The sequence below is a fragment of the Pholis gunnellus genome (genome assembly GCF_910591455.1).
Source record: "Pholis gunnellus genome assembly, chromosome: 10".
Classification (NCBI taxonomy): Eukaryota; Metazoa; Chordata; class Actinopteri; order Perciformes; family Pholidae; genus Pholis; species Pholis gunnellus.
Genome location: NC_136537.1, coordinates 22,849,585 through 22,868,550, shown reverse-complemented (window position 1 = coordinate 22,868,550; position 18,966 = coordinate 22,849,585). Strand labels below are relative to the sequence as shown.

The following is an 18,966-nucleotide window of genomic DNA, read 5'->3' as shown; positions in this document are numbered from 1 at the left end:
TCATTAAAAAGAAGAAAAACATCACCACACAGGCAAGACGTCAAAACGGTTACAAACATGATTTGTATGATGGATTAATCCGATAAAACATCATCAGAAGTACTAAACGTCTGTCCCAGAGGGATGTTTTCTTGAAATAGCTTTTTCCAAAACTCAAAGATTTTCACTTTACTATTAAGTATGACAAGAAAAAAGTCTGATTTTAATAATTAGGACATTTTTGATTTAAAATGTACCGAACCAATAATGAATCATCAATTCTGTTCATTTCTGTTGGCCAACTTAATGATTAACTAACTTATTTAAAATCTACTTTGGAGAAAAAGAAAAAATTACAAATGATAAAGAGCACATTTTGTATATATATATATATATATATATATATATATATATTGTATGTATATTAACAGTATATAAATAGTATATATCATGATACGTTATGACATTCACAAATAGATAAAAACAGGTTTTTCGGTGGCCATAGCTGTCGCTATAGAACTATCCAGTGCCAGAGATGATATTGGCTCTAAGAGGTGCTCTTATGCAATTAGTACAATTATAAACTCCCTCCCCTAACATTGCCCCAACCACACCACAGTATCACCACCGTTTACAATAACCCCTTCACTGGAAAAAAAAAAAAAAAGGGGCCACGCTGCATCCAATTGCCAGAGAGGAAATGAAATAATACATAAATCAAACGACGTCGGGGGTGCAGAGCCCAAACGCTCAACCAGAAATGAAACGTTCCATCCTCCGAAGAGGCAAAGAGGAAGTGTCTGCAGTGACATGCCTCGGCCTCACCACAGCTCCATGTGAAACCTATTGAAGATTACAAGGAGAGAGAGAGAGAGAGCACGGAGGGAGGAGAGTCATGTGGGGAGAAAAGGGGGAGAACGGAAACATGGCACATGACCATAAATAGCAGACTGTAGTGTGTGTGTGTGTGTGTGAGAGCCGTGGATGAACGTGCACATGCTTGCGGTCTCAGCAGAGGAATTTAGATTCCATAGAAACTGTGATGATGAAAGTGTGATGTGTGGGCTTTTTCCTCCCCATATGTTACAGCTGAGACAATAGAGACGGAGGGGAGGTGTTACACACGAGTCCTGCAGCAGACACGGCCCTCTGTATGCTCGAGTAGAAACCTGGAGGCCTGAGATATAATAGCTAAAAGTTCACATCGCCGTTTCTCGGTCTAGATTTAATAAAAACGACATCCGTCTGAGGCGCGTCTTCTTGCCACGCAGGAGGAAATGTTTGTTCACGAAAGTGGGGGATGCTCCCCCCCCTGCTGCGTGACTCACTGATAATAAAAGTAAAATGTCAGGGGTCAGCTTCAGACGGAAACCTCCCACGAAAGCTACCGAATAATGTCAGGCGGTCGAGTGTTATCGTCTCAGGCCCCTACCCACTATGTGTTTTGGAAAGACCCGTGTGGGATAGCACCTGTGTTGGGGCTACACAGTAGGTTGTCTCTGTGTGTGTGTGTGTGTGTGTGTGTGTGTGTGTGTGTGTGTGTGTGTGTGTGTGTGTGTGTGTGTGTGGGGGGGGGGGGGGGTTATAGCTGGGCCTCACCTTTAAGGGCATATTTGTCCTCGCCCCTTAATCAGGCGAATGAAAGCTCGACATTCTCCCTGGACTTGGGAAGGCAGGGATGGCATATTTACCAAACACACCCACACTGAAGTGACCTGGAGACTTAGTTCTGTGTGTGTGTGTGTGTGACTGTGTGTGTGTGTGTGTGTGTCTGTGTGTGTGTGTGTGTGTGTGTGTGTGTGATGTGTGTGCGTGTGGTAATGTCAAGGTAGGTAAAACTCCATCTGTGTGATGTGCTCCACTGAAATTTCCCTTTTCCTGTTTTCTCCATCTTCCATACACACTAAGATACAGAGTACCCGAACACACACAGTGAATGTTCACATGCATTAGGAGCTTTTAACTCTAAGGTTGAACTGAATCCAGCATATAAACCCAAAGAAAGAGATCCCACACCTAAATATGGAATAAATATTCACCTTATTAAAGACTGCTGACGTTAGCCATAAGCTACCGGTCAACATAGACCAAGTGTGCAAAAGAAAACTCCCTCTAGTGTGTTAAATAAGAAAATGTGCTCTAAATGTTTTATTGCCAATCAAGTCAACTTCTTATAAAATTAGTTCATTCAAAAGTTATAATTATTTATTCCAACATCACATTTGAGAGAGCTAAACGATTACCATTTTCATTCAGCCTGTAAATTTGCAAATAACATTATTATTTATTCTTTACTATGTGCATTTAATTTGGAAAATTAATTACAACATAGAAATGATTGTTTATATAGTTGAAACGAGTTACTGGTTATCGACTCTGTATTTTCCTCTACAGGCTCCACTGTATTTGTTTTTATTAGGTTGTCCTACCTTTATCTCTCTCTCTCTCTCCCTCTAATCACCTTTCCTCTCACTTCCTCTGTCCTTTCCTACCTTTCCACTCTTCCTGTCTTGCTCCATTTGTCTCTTTTTTGGCTTTTCGCTGCCCACATTCTGTCTTCCTGCCTGGCCAAGGGAAACAGAATGACTAGTGCGCTCGAGGGCTCACATTTCCCAGGAAAAATTCAATTTGCGCTCGCCATGTACTCGCACACAAACCACAGCGAAGGCTTTATATACAAAATGTAAAATTAGGGCCGATTGGATCCATTTCCCTCTCGGCCCATTGTTGGCCTTTAGCGAGCCACGGCAGCAGCCTGCTGGCAGAGGCGCTGAGGGAAATGTTTTCTTTGCTAACCTTCATTTAACCCGCACTGTCGACGAAGAACAACATATTCACGACGATAAAAGGCGAAAGGCTAGTTGGAGAGGAAATGAGGCAAAGTGTTTCACAGTCACTCAGAGTCACAGAGGTGTGAAAGGCCTTTTCCTCGCTGCCTTTGTCGAGCTGTTGACCGTGTTTTCCACGTCGACTGTGTTTTTCCTGAGTGGCAGCGTGACCGCCTCTGTTGTCAGCCGCTTTAAAAATACAACAGACACACACACACACACACACACACACACACACACACACACACACACACACACACACACGCGCACACACACAAGACTAGAGGTTACCATATTTTGGAAAACCACTGCCAACTTTGTCTGACACGCATTCCACCAAAGCCGACGTGTTTGTTTGATGGTGATTGCAGATTTCTTGTCTTTTCTTATGGAGTCCAGGATTGATGGTGTATTTATCAGCTCCGTACGTTGTGTAACATCACAGCAATTCAAACAGCAACACGCTTTGTTGATGCACTTCTTCTTTTTTTTGTTGCGCCTGTGTCCGTGGTGATAAAAAAACTTTGCAACAACAAATACCTTAGGTCATAAATCAGACAAAAACGACACATGGAGCCAGAGGAGGAACAGCCACGACCTCAACAGGTGTTCAGAGGAAACCATTTGTCTTCCTGCGACGGCGCTCTGCGTGTGTGTGTGTGTCTCATTATGCAGACCGGATATGTGATCAAACTCTCTCTTCATGGCTTTTAATCATCGCAATCAAGTTTCTGCAAATCCGTCGTGTCGTGTGAAAACAAATAAAACATCATTCCAAAACTACTTTTATGTCCTTTAACTGATGCAAAAATGCACCACCGCTTCATCAAGTTACAACCTAACACTGACTATTTTTGACAGGGAGCTGCAGAGGTGCTCAGTAATCTAGGAAAGGGGGAGGGGGGGGGGGGGGTATCAAGCATCACAGGCGGTACATTGACGTCAAGGCAGACTGTTGATCTGCCTGATTTGTACGTCCTGCATTGGAACAGATCTGCTCCTGCCAGTGTGAAAAAGAAAGAAGAAGAAAAAAAAAAAGGAGTTAAGAAAACAATTGCGCCAGTGAGTTTGAATGGCTGTCAGCCAAGCGTCTCAGACACCTGGGCCCGGACCAAACAGCTCTCCCCCTGTTGGAGGGAAAAGACCCACCGCTACGGAGGTCAAAGGCATCTGTGACTGAACACAAAGATATTCTGATACGGCTGAATGCTGCAGCTTGAGGTTTTATTAAAACGCCTCAACAACCGCCTCTTGAAGGGAGATGGAAGTTAGAACTCAGAGAACTCGATGTGAGGGGGTGGGGGGGTGGGGGGGGGGTCTCGGTACGGCTTGTCAGTCGGACGTCACCTCTACGTGCTCCGTATCTAAACAGCGACTTCCAGCCCCGTTCTTACCGGGTTCAAGCGGGGGGGAAATCCTGATTTCTTTTGTCAACAACTTGTCAACATCTGCTAAGTGCTCATTGCTGTGGTGTTTTTGCACTCCACCTCCCGGAGGTCAGCTGTCAATCACACAGCCCAGGGAGGTCCCGGGGACGCACTCTGCTAATGAAGCTTGAGTTTCGGCACTCCGTCCCTGACTCAGTGCCTTTCCTGTTTATCCCAAACAAACTCAATTGAAGAAAACACATCGGTCCTGTGCGCCCTGTGGAACAGCAAACAGAAACGCTTTTTTCCTAACTGTGTACATGTTCAACCGTCGGCAAAAGAGAGCAGTAAGACAAACATTTATTTCCTATGAAAATATCAGCACGTTTGCACATCTGCCACCAATGTCACATTCAGTCAACGCTGCAGTAGCGGCTGCTGGGAGCAGTTAACATTTCTCCATGCGGTTCCAAAAAATGTATCCCGATTTCACAGGGCGCAGAGACAGACGATGTCCCCGTTCTTATTCCCGCCAACAAAGATGCGATCGGCTTTGGTTGTCTTTCTAACTGGGGAAACAACCTGCAGCGAGTACGAGTCGGATGAACGATGATTAGACGCTGTCCGGCTTTGTAAAAGGCAGTTTTTTCCTGCATGTGTCTCTGGGTGCTAAACAGGAAATAAAAGGTGTTTCGAGAAAGTGTGAGTCCTTGAGCATGCAGCCATAACTGGGCACCCAGAATATTATTATGCAGTTTGCTGAAACAGAGTGCGAGATTAGCCGAGGACAGACACGGAGGTGCACACTCACTCAGGGACGCACGCACACACGTGAGCGAACGCATGACTCCCCCCCCCCACAAGACTAATTTGATCAACACAGGTGTGAGTGGATATCACTGAGAGGACACAGAGAAGAACACATTGGACTTAGTCTTCTCATCGTATTGATTCAGCTTGCACTATTTGACATCTTCTGGTCCTTACATCACATATTGATTCATTCCTACATCTTGAAATGTCAAGTCTTACCCATCCGACCAAGTGAGTGGACTTAGCTAAGAAGGCAGCGAGTTGGAAAGTCGAAAGGACTTCCTACTGAGTTTAATTTGCTTGGAGCCATAATCTCCACGGAGAGAGAGAGAGAGAGAGAGAGAGAGAGAGAGAGAGAGAGAGAGAGAGAGAGCGAGACAGAGAGAGAGAAAGTAGGATAAGGACAGTAGATTATGACATAATGTGCAATTCGCCTCTGATTTCGAACTCTTCTGAGTTTGAAGTCTGCCTCAAAAATGATTAAACATGTGCTCGATGGCAGTAACTTAAATAAAAGGCTTTTGTTAACAAAATTAGTATCAATGTGGTCAAGTATTTTCTATAATAAATTGAAAACATTATCACCCCTAGCGCAACAATCTTTAGTTTGGAATTAAATATCTTTGTTTTGAAATATTAAAAAAGTGCAGCATCGAAACTTAAGAGGGCTTCAGCTTTCCAGCAAGGCTGCAAAACAAGGCCTGGAACTGACTCAGTGCACGTGACAGGGTGCAATACATCCTCCAGGTATTTTCCTGTCACGGCTTGATCATAAATTGAAAAAAAAAAAAAAAGAAGAGAGAAGTGGAGTGGCTTCACACCTTCCTTCAGGAGCAGGTTAAGCCCTTCTTCTTCTTCTTCTTCTTCTTCTTCTTCTTCTTCTTTGAGACAACACTGCGATTACAGTATCAAATGTTGCTTCTGTTTGGGAAAGTGATGGCAGAGGTGAGAAGGGAGAGCCGGCAGCAGTTTTCTGGGCTTAGTGTGAGTTTAAGTTGTGTGTGTGTGTGTGTGTGTGTGCGCGCGTTGGGAAACCAGATGTCACTCCGGGCAGGTAGGAAGACAGGTGATTTTAACAAGCTTCTAGCTCCGAGCTGACAACAACTGTGTCCTCCTGCATGACCCCCCCCCTCCTTCCACTCGACCCTGCCTCCCTCTCCTCTCAAACGAGTCTGAAATCCCAGGAATGTAATTAAAGTCAAAGCTTCAGGTGGTCAGACTGCCAAGACTGAGGACTGAAAGGTGCTCATTGGTGCATCACCTCCACAACGATGTGCGAGCCGTCCGCAAACAAACACGCCTCCTCATTGAGTTTTCCTTGGGAGGGATGTCACAGCACTGCATAAAAACACAACTAAGTAACACAAATTGTAACAAATTCACTGAAAATCTTGGAGCAGAAGTGCGTTTATGGTTGAAGAAGTGAGATTATAAACCAGTTGATCAGTTTGATCCCCGGACTCGATCTTCCTCGCCGAGACAATAATAAGGGCCACAGAGATGGTATTTGCAGCACTATACTACACTGTATTGGATTGCATCACATTGTTATGGATCATGTTGTAGGACCAAAGGACATGAACTTTCCTTTATTTTTTCCTCTTAAATTGTTTTAAATAGTCGTAAACAACCTCATATTAAGGGTGCATGCTCTGAACTTCATGCTTTGCCGAAGATGTTTAATGCATTTAAGGATTTACTGTTTAAAAACTGTTTCTATGCTGCTGCACCCTGACTTGTCAACCTTTAAATGTAGGTTACGTTGGGATGGTTCCGACAAATTAATGAATGGATGAATGTAGAAAATATAATCTTTTAATATTAAAAAGTGAGATATAAACATTGTCACAACAAACACAATTCTGCTCGTTTCTAGTGTCGTGTCTTTTGGCTGTTACAGTTTGAAGGACCAGATATTCACGGCCAACATGTCAACGATGTCATGTGAGATAAGGCAATGAGGTTAGTTAAAACCGCAGAGAAAAATTTGATATAAAGTAAATCGCTAGAGTAGATTTATGATCAATAAAGCTCAATCTGAACTACGTACGTTGTTTGTAAGGAAGTGAGGCTGCAACAGAGAAGAACCCAAACCAAATCCCTGTTAAAGCTCCACGATGACACCGACGGATGATTTGCATCACGACTGCAAAGCCTGCGTACGACCAGTCGACAGTTGGAGAGATGAGAACGCAATGCAAGCGGGTGAGAACAAGGCGGGGAGTCAGCGACAGTGTGTATGATATGAAAACTGAAACTGGACTCTGCTCAGTGGCCTCCAGTTTCAATAAGCGTCTTGCTGTTGATTTACGAGCCCCCCCCCCCCGTCATCCAGCGCGGGGCTTGACGCACGGCTGACCGATGCTCGTCGGCTGCGGCTCACCCAGCTGCCTGCTGCATTAGCACTTAGCATGCCAAGTCAAATATAATGGCTCAGTGCTCTGCCACACAGAGATGAAAGGTCCGGCTACTCTCAACGTCCATATCCAGGCAACACCGCTCCTTCCTCCTTCCTCCTTCCTCCCACTTATTTCAGTCTTTATCCTTGAAAGAGGATACGTGGTCGGAGACTTTAACGACTGAGGAGATGTACAATTTTCTAATATACAAATATATCATCATGGTAGAGTGTTGCATCATATCTGCTGCCTGTATATAGGACTCATGTGTTATTTCATGAAACTAACAGATGAGTTTAGTGAAACATTATTATTGAAGTGATATTCCCATCGTCATAAAAGTTCTAATATTCTTTATATTATCTCAAAAGCATGTAATTGTTATGATACATTATTCATATTTTTGAATATTGTTGTTTTAGTGTTTTAAGATTTATTTGTTTGCAATTTTTTTTTTTTTTTTGAAACAGCATCTGGAAATCAGATCAGATTGAAAAGTCAGGAGTTGCTATTATTATCATCATTATAATCACTATTAGTATTTAATGGGAGGAACTCATCAACACATCCGTCCGGTTACTCAGAAACATAATGTGAGCGTCAACAGTTACCGTAGTTACTGCAGTCTCATTTACTGTAACCTGTGAGCGGCGTCTTCCTGAAGCAGGAAGCACAAACACTTTGGGATTAAAAAAGGGAAAACGATGGGCCTTTCAACTCAAAAACCGTATCACTGCAATGAGCGTGACGGTGATATATAACAGTATGAGAACAGACAGTCAAGGTGTGACCGATCCACAGTCAGCATGTTTGGACGTTTACTTGTTTATTTACATGGCGATTGGCTGCATTTGTCCCTCGGTGCTCTTTTTTCTTGTAAACACAGCATTATCTTTGGTTCTGTGTTGCTTTGTTATCTGTATCCTGTGTTCTCTCAAACTTCCCCTCAGTGATCACAGGAGTGTTCAGTTTCCTCTCAACCACTCGGATCTATAGCGTTGGGAGCGTTGGTATGTCAAATGTAATCCGTACACAGGTGAGACCCGGCTTTCTTTCTCTTTTTTTCTCCACCGATGAACTCTTATCAGCTTGACTGTGGCATTTCCTTGAATTTCTGCAGGGTTTCAAGAACTCAATGGCAAGTGACTGCAAACCTTCATTCCACAGATGAGACGGTACACCAGAAAGCCCGATGTCAAACGCGACACCTGATAGCTGGGGATTGGTTTCTTGCTGCATACCTCCTCCAGGTGTACCGCCTGCTTGAGGCTGCTTTTGGGTACGGGGCTGCCGAGTCAGGAACCAGGGAGAGAGAGAGAGAGAGCGTGCACTTTCAGGATATGAGGAGGCCCTATAGATAACCTCGGACTGCCCTCGAGAGGATCATAATGTCAAGAGTGAAGACGGAAACACCTCAACACCTCGCTGTCCTGATCAGACTTGATTTTAGAGCTGATAAACAGTCCTCCGAGCTTGCTGAAGGAAAAGTTGGAGTGCACACGTGCGTGTGTGTTTAAGAGCACTTTCACAAGTCATAGTCTGTTTATGTTTGGCCAGTTTGAATCAGTTGATACTTTTGGTTATCTCTGAATAAACCAATATGTTGTAGCTTTGGGGGACAACGTGTCCACGGAGGAGGACACTGTTGCTTATGATAAGGAGCTGATTAGGAAAATTGCTTCAAGATCCAAACACTTGGCCTCCTGCACGATCTCAGGCAGTCAATGAATGAAACAAGTCATCACAGATTCTTCTGTTTTTTAAAGCCTGCCAAGTAACGGTAGCGTCTGAATCATTTAAAAACGGTCGTGTTCTGAGCCTGTCAGAAGACCAGCATGACATTTCTGTTATGCAGATGAAACAGAGAGCTAGGTTTCACATTCAGGGGGAAAGATATACTGTACATCTTACGGGAATGTTTTCTTCTTCTGTTGAATGGTCACGTTGAAGGTCAAAGACAAACATGAATTCTGTGACAGAAAACACGACCAATAGAGAGAGAACCATCCCCCGTGAAGAAAACTCTCCAAAGCTTTACATTCTGCAGTAAATAATACACACAGGCTAAAACCTACCACGCTTAAAGTTGGTGAATTAGTTTATCTGCCAAAGTGTTACACATTCTTTTTGAAATTGTGCCCCTTTTTTCTCGCAGGACGGTAGAAGTCTCTCTGCTCAGGACAATGTGAATCACGCGGCAGACGAAGGCAGAGATGCAAATCTGTCACACAAAGGAGCGGTTTGTACGATTAACTCTGCTGTGAGATCACGAGGGCGCACTGTGACACGGGACAGACACTCATCATGGAAAAGTGCAGAAACATCTCACTGCAGTTCAGTATTCTTACTGGGGGGGGGGGGGGGGGTCAGCAGCAGTCAGAATATTAAGATGTAGGCTTGTGAATGTGCAGGGTTGCCAGTTTGAATCCGTGTGGCGAGTGCCATTTGCATTGGATTGTTAAACACGATGTTTTGTAAGATAGGAAAACATTTTGTCAGCTTGAGTTGACAAGAAACAGTTTTCCCTTGTTTTGTCGTGGCCTGGCTTTTATCACTCAATACATCTTTTGCTTGACCCGGAGCTGAAGAGGTGGACGTATCGTTTCCTGTTCGCCGTCATTATAAATCAATCAAAGCGACTGAAACTCACCTCTGCTCCAGAATACTTGTCGGTGCGAGTCACCAGCTCATCGAGAAGCACGTTTTGGGCCACGGGCATGCTGCGGAACTGGAGAGAAAATATCTCCCGTCGGGTTGGAACATCTGGAAGAGGCACATAGACGATCCGGTCAAGGCGACCTGGACGCATCAGAGCCTGTGGGATGGGGGGGAAAAAAGAGTCTGTCAGCCTTTGGTTCACCACCATATTTCACAAAAGTCTGTCAAGTTAAGGCTTTCACATCAATACTGAGCAGCAGTGGACTCTTCTTTGGCTTGCTGAGGGAACACATGTTACTGAAATATCTTTTGTACATAATCATTTTGGCGTCATAGAAATACTGTCAGGACACTAGGGCTCTGAACTCGCTCACTGCTAGCTTGTTATGGTGCAGATCTAGGAACCGACGCTTCCGCTACTGCTGCATTAAATCGTACACCTCTTTAGACACAACCATAAACCAAATGCCTAAAAACGCAAACTGTGAAATGTAAGTTTTCCCACTTCTGGCAGTCAGCGTGGAGACAATGTTGACGTTATCTGATGAACCCTCCACTTCCTACAGATCACATCTCCGTGACCCCACAACAGTCCTTGAGTACCCAAAGCCGCCGCTGTCTCGCTTGTCAGACGTCATTAAGTGGCGGGCGCCTCTCTTAACACAGACGGGCCGACGGACAGACAAACATGCCGTGTCTCCACCCGGCCTCCTCAGCCAGGCAGTGACAGGCTGCGGTATGGTGTGGTATTGTTTGGTTTGGGTTGTGCATCCGTTTGACCGGACAAGCTTGCCCGAAGACCGGCGGGATTTGCAAAAACAACCAAAATGCAGTTGGCTCTCCGTGAATTGGGATTTAATTCCAGCGCTGGAATGAAGAACCAACAGAAAAACAAACATCAACTTGGACTGACAGTTTTATTGTTGTTCTTCCCCCAAGACTCAGTGAGGCCTCGCTGTAAAGACAGCGGAGCCCCTGGCTTTGGGCCAGACAGGCCACAGCGGGGCTAAACCCCGGCCAGCGGAGACGAGGCAGGAGACACAAGCAGACGCAAGCCATGCAGGAGGTCACGTCAGGAGTGATCAGTGAAGGTTGGAGGGACCGGAGCAGCAGCCTTTGAACTCTCGTTCACATAGACATCACACTGCTATTCCTGTTTCTCCGCATGCACCAAGTATCCTCAAGGCCCGGCGGCCTCCTTGTGCTTTTTATTGTCTATAAACGGTTATAGTAAATCAACCTATTTGCTCTATTGAGAAAGTAGGATAATCTGCAAAGGTTATGAATTTTAGTCCGATAATACTGAAATGAACATTTTGACAAAAGCAAAAATGTCAATCTGTTTCTGGTTTCAGCTTCTCAAATTTGAAGATTTGCTGCTTTTCTCTATTCTTGTGGACTAAATGTTCAGACCGAACAAGACATTTCAGGATGTCAGCTCTGGGTATTTTATAGGCTAAAGGCTTAATTAGTCTCAAAAGTACAGCGACAGATGAAACAATAATGACATCGCTTTGTCGACTGCTGTTTGCAAGGTCAAGAATAAACTTTGAACCTCAACTTTAAAGCAAACACGGTCAAGAATTCCTGCCTTGAGAAAATGGGAATTTGAACAACCATGCGGACGTCGAGGTGCGATTCTTTTGCGAGCTGCTGCTTCCATGTTTGAAAAATCAACCTCAACGATAAAGACAAACGTGAGTTTGGCAAAGTGTGCCGGATGCAATTTTTCAAAGTTTTCTTTTATGGTTTTCTTTATTTCCCCTCTGGACAACCAATTCCCGTTCACTGGGGCGACGGACGGTTTTCCTGCCTTTTATCTGTTGCTTTTCTTGTGTTCCTGAGTATGTGTATGGAACATGAGAGGATGGAAACTGGAGACAAACGTTAGTAGCTACCCTTAGGTAACCACAACAGAGCCATGGCTGACAAAGAGAGCAATGGATCATGAGAGGAAATGTTCTTGTTTTTCAGGTCTGTGGATTCTTCCACTCGTTTGAAGAGAGGGTCTTGGGTGACGAACAGTCGGTACAAAACGGATGGAGAGGAATAACGCCACTAAGGTTCAAAGCGGCGAGAGGAGGCCTGTTGGGGAGACCTGCTGGGAGATGGATGGATAGCGAGGCTGCAGCATTAAATTAAACTCATAAGAGCTCGAGACTTGGGGAACTTGATAAGATGCGTCTAGCAAACCGACTATAAAACAGATGTGAGAGTGAGTTTCATGTCGAGGTTCTTCCCACAGGTTAGTGGGTATTTGTAGGTTTTGTGTGCAGGAGGTGAGACGGGTGCATTGCAGTTTGTCGTTGTCACATCAGGTCGAGCCAGTCGCGGCAGTGCGTATTGCACTAAGCCACAGGACGTGCCAGGGACACTTCCTGAGTTGCTCTCCCTGGAAGAATCTGGCGTCTGCATGCCAACACAAACCTGCTGACCCCCGGCTAAATACCTCACGCAGACAGACAAATGCACGTAGCATGCATTGTGTGCATAAATGCACAATTCCCTTCTTCCGCTTGGGCTTCTTAATTTCGGATCCATATTTGTAGTGCAAAGAGGCCGACCCGCTGCTTCATCAGCCGTTAATTCTCTCCACACAACATAATGGAGAAGTGCCCGTGGCTTCCAGGCGCTCAGGCTCCAAGGGTTCTAAGGTGCTCCCAAAAAGCTTTGAGACTGCTAAACTCATCTGACTGCCCTGGAGGGAAAGAAAGCTTTTATTTTTTTTCTTCTCTTTCCTCTCAGCAAGAGCAGGGGGCCCATCCATCACTTAACAAGATACACTTCCTGTTCTCAAGGATCCGGGGGTAGGAGGAGGAGGAGGGGGGCTGGGGAGCGAAGAGGAGGAGGAGGTGGAGGAGGTGGTAAGGGGGGACCCAGAGAGACAAATACTTGGCTTGGCATGCCGGGCAAGCGTTGACGGGCTCTTTTCGGAACGGCATCATTCCACCTGAAGTCTTGGCTCAACTGGCAGAGGGCAAGAGACAAAGGGAGGGGGGAGGGGGGGGAATAGGAGAGAGTGGACAAAAACAGCCAGACTAAGAGACCCAGACAAGCCACTTGAGAGGACCTCAGGACCAAAAGCCTACAAACAAACAGAGATAAGTGGCGTGGGAGACAGAGAACACTACTTCAACAAAATGCAGTGGGAATACATTCTCTGCTTCTTACACGAGTCTGCATGACGGATCACATCCACCTTGTTGCACCACTGACATGATAGGCATCATTACACACGAGCCATGAGTAATTAGAAAATGCCTCTAGGTAAGAAATACCAACTAGCTTTAAAGTCAACATTGAAGCATTTGTCCACCACTAAATCCGGTCGATTGTTGCGCCGTGAACTACGCGGCTAAGTGCGACGGTGAGAAAGTGGTGAAAAACAAGCGAGGCCTACGCTGGATCAGTCAAGCTGATCAAAACACACAAAGAGTCATCCGCTCTCGCTCTCTCTCTGCGGCAAGTTTCACTGCCGATAACAACAGTAATCATTCCAGGCATTGCAATCCTCCTCAAGAAGTGATTACCCCCTAATGACAGACGACTTCCTATCTGCGAAGGCCGGTACCTCTCCCTAACCAGCGAGGAATGCTGGGAATCTTCTCCTCGGAGCGTTGTTGCCGAGCACATTCTTGGCCGGCTTCGGTCTGACCTCCTCTCTGAGCTACGTCTACAAACTGTTTACAAAACGGACGCCTCCGCATTTTCAGGTGTTCTTATTCTTAGATGAAAGCGTAGACACGACGCGGCTGAATCAAGATCAGATCTGCCTTGTTGCTCACACTCGCTTCAGATCAAACGCAAAATGAAAGGAAACACTCGGTCCATGACACTGAACACGATGACTAAGTTCTTCCCTGCACATCTGCTGAAGTCTCTCTCTTCTTTTAAAAAAACACCTCTTTTTCTTTTGTCGGTGCTTTTTCCAACGTGCAGGATGATAGCAGGCCGTCTGGCTGAATGAGTGGCTTGCCCGAGGAGACGTGAGTTGACTTTGTTCCCTGCCTGAAGCTATTTGCTGTATGTTGTTTCCTAACCTGTCAGCCCGCAATCCTCGCAGGTCTTGGTGAGTCATACTGACTCGGGAGATAGGCCACCTTGGATTTATGCAGAACGCACACCGAACAAAAAAATGCAGAGAGCGCGATGGGAACACAACGCTCACAGAAAAGGTCAGAGAGGTCGACTTCTGGAGTTCACATTTGTGGAAATGAATACGGGGTACTCGCTAAATACAATACTAAAACCATCTCTCAGGTATTATAGTTATTCTCTAGTTCAACAGTAGTCTACTTTGCTGTTACATCAGTGAAAGTAGCTCCTCAAATGTGGGATGTATCAGCCAATGGGCAGCAAGGTTGTACCTTGATGGATTTCATTTTTTCAGGGAAGAAGCTCGAAATCAGTGACATGGGTCTTAAGGCATTGACAGACTTGGCTCATACACTTGAATCCAGAACCAGGTTGGTTTCTTGCATCATTTGTTTTCAATTACGTCGATTGCGCAACACGCATTAAAATGGCGAGACCCTACGACATACGTGGCACTTCTATGAAATGTGCTATTTCTGCATAATCCATGACCCGAAAGACGACTCTCTGTGCTCGTCATTCAGCTTCTGGAACATGAATCTTTTTTTGATTTTAATGTGAAGCTTTCTGCACCACATTCTTTTTCAGTTCCTTTTAATGCCACATATACTCGTAGCCGAGTTACAATCGTACGATCGACTGAAGAGTTTTGCACACATCTTCCTTATGAGATGACATAACTTTGCGTGAGTCCATGCTGTGTTCAGAGGGACACCGGACCTGCTCTATGTCAGTCCTGATTTTGATGTTGGAGGGGATTAGAGGAGGAACAGAGTGGGGAGAAAGAGAGAGTAAATCAGAGAGAGAGAGAGAGAGAGAGGGGAGGGAACAGCGGAATGGAGAGAGAGGGATGAGAATGACAGGGGGAGGGAGAGAGAGAGAGGGAGAGAGAGAGAGAGAGAGAGAAGCAGAGTTGGCAACCAGTCAAAAACATGAGAGGCTTTCACTCTGGATTTTGCCCTTGAGTCAAACCTGCATCCGGCAGCCGAGGCCACCGTGTCCAAGAACCAAATAACTCTGGCGCTGTTAACCCCATACTGTCCCACATGCTCTGCACAGCCAGCAGGAAGTACAGATTTGTAGTTTCATAATGAGATGCAGACCATTCGAACAGGTGATATTTGTTTTTAGAAATGTACTACTTTGACTACCCAATTAAAAAAGACTGTAAAAGAGTTCATGTCTTCCCACAAAATGCAGTGCACATGGATTGCACAATGCCGGATGTTTCCTAAAACAGATTTATGTCATTGTGGAGGAACATCATCAAATGGATTTTTCTTTTTTATACTTTTAATATTCAAAGAATTCAAAACATTTAACTAAAGTGCACTTTAGTAGGAATGCCTATATATGAGAGGATAATTCTGGTTTATTATAACTTGTTTGTTTAAAGTGATGCTTACTTTTTTCTCACCAAAGTAAATGAGATTTGAAAAAAAAAAAGACAATTGCACAACAACAGAGAAAAATACAGACGTGAGACAAACCCCAAATCAGATTATCTAAATCACCGTCTTTGCATTTAAAACCGAAAGTGAGGGCACCTGAACCGACGGTAGTAACCCCTCACGCTGAAACTGCGTTGGATGATTTACAAAGAGTTGAAAATGTTTCTTCGTTAAGTCTCTTGATTGTGTTTCTCAACCCTTTTGGCAAACGTCGCTGTGACGCAATTAACTTTGTGAGTACATTATTGCTGCAAGAACTGTTTATGGAAACAAGCTGTGAAAAAAAAAACAATTGTTTCCTGTAACACATGCGAAGTTTGGTGTTTGTTTTTGTCCCACAGTGTCATGAATTTACACATTTTCATTTTTAGCATGTGTGGCCCCAGCAGGAGTCAGACTCTAATCCTGGCAGGACCACAGAGTTGTGTGTGTGTGTGTGTGTGTGTGTGTGTGTGTGTGTGTGTGTGTGTGTGTGTGTGTGAGAGAGTGGGTGTTGCTGAGCGCAGGGTCATTACAGAATTAGATGTCACACCTCTTTTACCTTTTATGGCGTGTGTGTGTGTGTTTGAGGGTCACAATCATATGGAGACCAGGTGAAGGGGCTGAGATGAGGGGTGGGAGGGGGAGAAGAAGTAGCAGCAGCTGTGTTGCTCTCCTTTTGGGTCGGGGGTGGAGGGTGAGGTGGTAATGGGGGGGGGGGGGGGGGGGGGGGTCGCTCACACCCCTACAGCTGCCCCGGGGGCCGCAATAAAGTCCCCGAATCTGTCAAAACAACCCCGACTGGCCGGTCCTCACACCTCCACGAAAATAAAAATGGCCACTGCCAAAATAGCAGCCTTATTTTGATAGGAATAGGTAGGCAGAGAGTGTGTGTGTGTGTGTGTGTGTGTGTGTGTGTGTGTGCGGAGGGTCGACCGCCAGACAAAAAAAGGTGAAGAAAAGCAGAGGAAATTAGACCGAGGCCATGTTGAAATGTCAACTCATTGGAGCCCAAAATAAAAAAAAGCAGTAAAGCGGCTGCCATAAAATATATGTATGTTTGCTTTACAAAGAGGTGTTTCCTGCGAGCTGTCCGCAGTTCGCAGTTTAATTCTACGGGGCCTTGCGTTCGGTGTAAACTCGCCAGGTCTGGTTTCCATAATCTGCTCCAGAGCTTGTGGGCAACCTCCAAACTCCCCCGATGGAGCCGCTGCCTCGGACAAAATCGGCAGAAACAACCGGTGACCGCCATCTTTCCCTCCGATAGTCATTCTGATTATTTTCCTCATTTGATCCGCTCATCACTCTGAGCTGTTAGTGCCACTATCGCCCATATAGATCAATAAGACTTCTGCACACTGTGCTCTTGTTTTTACACTCAGAGATATTCATTAACAGTGTTTTTGGTCAATAGACCTTCATCGTTTTACTTTTCCAGATAATAGGAGAGTATATCTCAAATGGGTCGGTAGAATTTGGTCACACTACAAAAGTAATATAATCACATCGTGACACCGTAGTAATAATATTAATTGAATTTGAAATATGTGATTCAAACAGAGAAGAGATGGGATCAGAGGACTTCACACTTCACTTCACAGTAAAAATGTGGTTTTAGTGAGACAGAGCTGAACATCTCATAGAGAGTTTAGGCTACGACGGCAAAAATATTACCTTAAATTTGCTCGTGCATACTGTAGAATCAAACTTGACATTTACACAAGCTTCTCATCCCCTTCCTACACACAGAGCCCCCACTTCCTCCCCCAGACACAAGACTGCAGGTGCCGGGCCCACCTCGGGGTCCCTGCCGGGCTCTCGTTAGGCCTGGTGCCATTCAGTCGGCTCCTAACACGCAATCCTGAGTGCTTTGTGTTTCTCTGACAGCCCTTGTCGTCCACTTCGTGTAGCGGCGGAAAAAAAGAAAGAAAGAAAGAAAAGAGGAGGACTTCAGGGGTTATTGCTTTGAAGAATTTGACAGAGCCACACGTTAGAGATTCACCTTGCACCTCTATGGCAATTTTAAAGGACTCTACCAGTGTTTTTGCACATTTTACTACGAATATAGTATTCATAACTTTACTGCTGTTCATTTACCAAGGCTTACACCAGACTTTTACTTCGTTTTTCTTGACTTTGAAGACAGTCGTGGGTTGTTTTTGACTCCTACATCATCTTAAAATCCACTTAGATACTAAACATTTGCATGAGGAAAGATAATTACATTACCTCAAGTGAGACTTCACTTGAATACTTTGAATAGAAACCAATGACTGTCTGGAAAAGAATTGAAAGATTCAAAAATCCTGCAAAAGCACCCGTGAGATCCGTCAATTAATTTATCATTTTGAAATGAATCGGAAAGAACCAACGCTCACTTTCATCAGAAATGTGTCTTTTAGGAGATGTAAGCGTGATATCAGAGAGAAGCCCTGCTAGATCAATATTCATGTCTTTACCAACAACTTGTTTTTCCAAGACAGGATGAAAGTAGGAAAAGAAATCTGGAAGGATCAATGATATCATTCTGCAGAATAATTAGCCATGGACTTCTGTTCATCACACGGATAGTGTGTCGTTTTGGACCAATGGACGTTTGTTTTTTCGGGATAACGAGCTGTCAGAAAAATGTGCTTTCGGTCCAGTTGGACACTCTTTTGGACTATTGGGGTTTCGGAGTATTAGGCCGTCGGAACAATACCCCTAAAAAAGGTTGACAGACTTTTATTAATGTGTCTAAAGATCAGTGCAAGTCCAGATTGTGTCTCTCTTGGCTGCAGCAGGGCATCGTTCCAGCACTATAGGGTCTTATAACAAAATCAACACCAGCTATATCACCTGTCCTGTTATCAACACCTCCATCACCTCTATGGCTATCATCATCATCACGAGGCCCGGCTCAGTGTCCGTGGAGGCCACCGGCAACCTGTTTGCAACTCCCCTCTGTGAGTTTAAGGCTCAATATTAAGGAATGTGTGCAACACATACTCCCCACCCAAAACACACACACACACACACACACACACACACACACACACACACACACACACACTTGAATGCTCACATATGCCACTACTCACTGATACTTACCAAAGAGACAAACATAAACAGGCTCGTTGCTGAGTGACAGAGCAGACTCGACCGGATAAGTTTCCACTTCCGTGAAATCTAAACATTAGCTTGTTTACCCTCGTCCTGAGCTGAGACTGGGCCAAGGTGAGAGACGGGAGTGTGTGTCTCTACATGTAGGTGTGTGTGTGTGTGTGTGTGTGTGTTGCCAGACAGAAGATACAAGGCGTGTTAATAGAGACAATATCCTATGCTGGAATAAGACATAGAGCCGATAAGAAAAGGGTGATGCTCTCTCTCTCTCTCTCTCTCTCAGTTGCCTAATCTC

General features: G+C 44.8%; 1 protein-coding gene across 1 annotated transcript in view; it reads right to left on the bottom strand.

Annotated features, from left to right (window-relative positions):
* afg2a (AFG2 AAA ATPase homolog A) overlaps positions 1 to 18,966 on the bottom strand; it is a 102,012-nt gene that overhangs the window by 8,895 nt on the left and 74,151 nt on the right. Inside the window, exon 16 of the mRNA XM_079167106.1 lies at positions 10,037 to 10,201. Coding sequence (XP_079023232.1) covers positions 10,037 to 10,201 — 165 coding nt within the window. The remainder of the gene's footprint in view (positions 1 to 10,036; positions 10,202 to 18,966) is intronic.